The 1235-nt window shown below is 31.7% G+C and overlaps 1 protein-coding gene across 1 annotated transcript in view; it reads left to right on the top strand.

Annotated features, from left to right (window-relative positions):
* Positions 1–1235, top strand: part of COG5 (component of oligomeric golgi complex 5) — a 186695-nt gene that overhangs the window by 78447 nt on the left and 107013 nt on the right. The window contains exon 7 of the mRNA XM_083851215.1: positions 537–667. Coding sequence (XP_083707341.1) covers positions 537–667 — 131 coding nt within the window. The remainder of the gene's footprint in view (positions 1–536; positions 668–1235) is intronic.

Below are 1235 nucleotides of genomic sequence, written 5' to 3'. Positions count from 1 at the left end.
GATGGTGGGGTGGTTTCTATTATGAAAACAAATATGGTTTTGCTATTGAAAATGTTTTCTTCTCTTGCTGTTTTTCTTTTTGTATTTGATCCCTAATGTTTGTAATTGTAATTTGTATACATGGAGCATAATTTAAATACATAAACTTATAATACATAGAGGATTTCAGGAGCAAACTATGCTTATTCAAACACCTGGTTAGAGAAGTTCATTTACAGAGTTAATCCTCTGGGACGAGGCTGTGACTTCTTACCCCTTTATGCACTGAGATTCTGGAATTCCTTGAACTCACACCTCTTTTGAAGTGTCTAGGTCTAGAGAGGTAAATTTAATGTATGTAATATCCATGTTTTCTGGAGTCTTTTAGTCTTTTGATTTTAGTTAGTCTCTTTGTTTTCAGTTTTTCTGAATAATTCATTGCTTTGGCATACTCTGTTGTCAAAATGTTCCTTGGAGCTAACTGTAACTTCTAAATGTTTGTTTAAAATGTTCCATTATCATAGGTCATGCTTATCAATATTTTGTTGCTTTTATAGATTACCTTTCTCAAGGGATAGATCTCTCTGGAATAGAAGTAATTGAAAATGACCTGCTTTTTATTGGAAGAGCTCGGCTTGAGGTGGAAAATCAGGCTAAACGGTTGCTTGAGCAAGGTGTGGAGACTCAGGTAAAATACATGTTCTTGTTTACTTCCTTTGAAAAGTGAATTTTAGAAAGTGCTTTGAGACTGATTTCCTTCGGTGTATCATTGTCTAATGGGGATTAAACATGAAAAAAACAACACCTTACTTGCAAAAGAAAGCCTTACACATCTATCAACATCCAAAGAAATTGACAAAAATAACTTTGTGCAATACAGTTATTTACAAGAATAAAAATTTTGCAGGATCTGACCCTGAAACTTTGTGAGAAAGTATGTGCAGATGTGAAGAGTTTAATTCTAAACAATGTGATAAAAGCCTGGTAATTGATAGGATTTTGCATTAAGCACACTATACTACATTGATAATATTGCCATGCTTTATAGATAAATCGGAAGAATGGAGTTTCTTTAAACTGTAAAAAAATTTCTACTTTTTATCTGTGCAGTTATATAATAAAATGATTTAAAGGATTAACCATTAAAACTTTAAAGAACATTCTAAACTTCGAGGTAGGTATTCACTATAGGGAATATCAAAATGAATATGCATAATTACTTTCATCCATACTAAATGTAATTATCTACATTTTTA

This window comes from Anser anser (assembly GCF_964211835.1).
Source record: "Anser anser genome assembly, chromosome: 1".
NCBI lineage: Eukaryota > Metazoa > Chordata > Aves > Anseriformes > Anatidae > Anser > Anser anser.
This window is presented reverse-complemented; position numbering and strand designations above follow the sequence as displayed.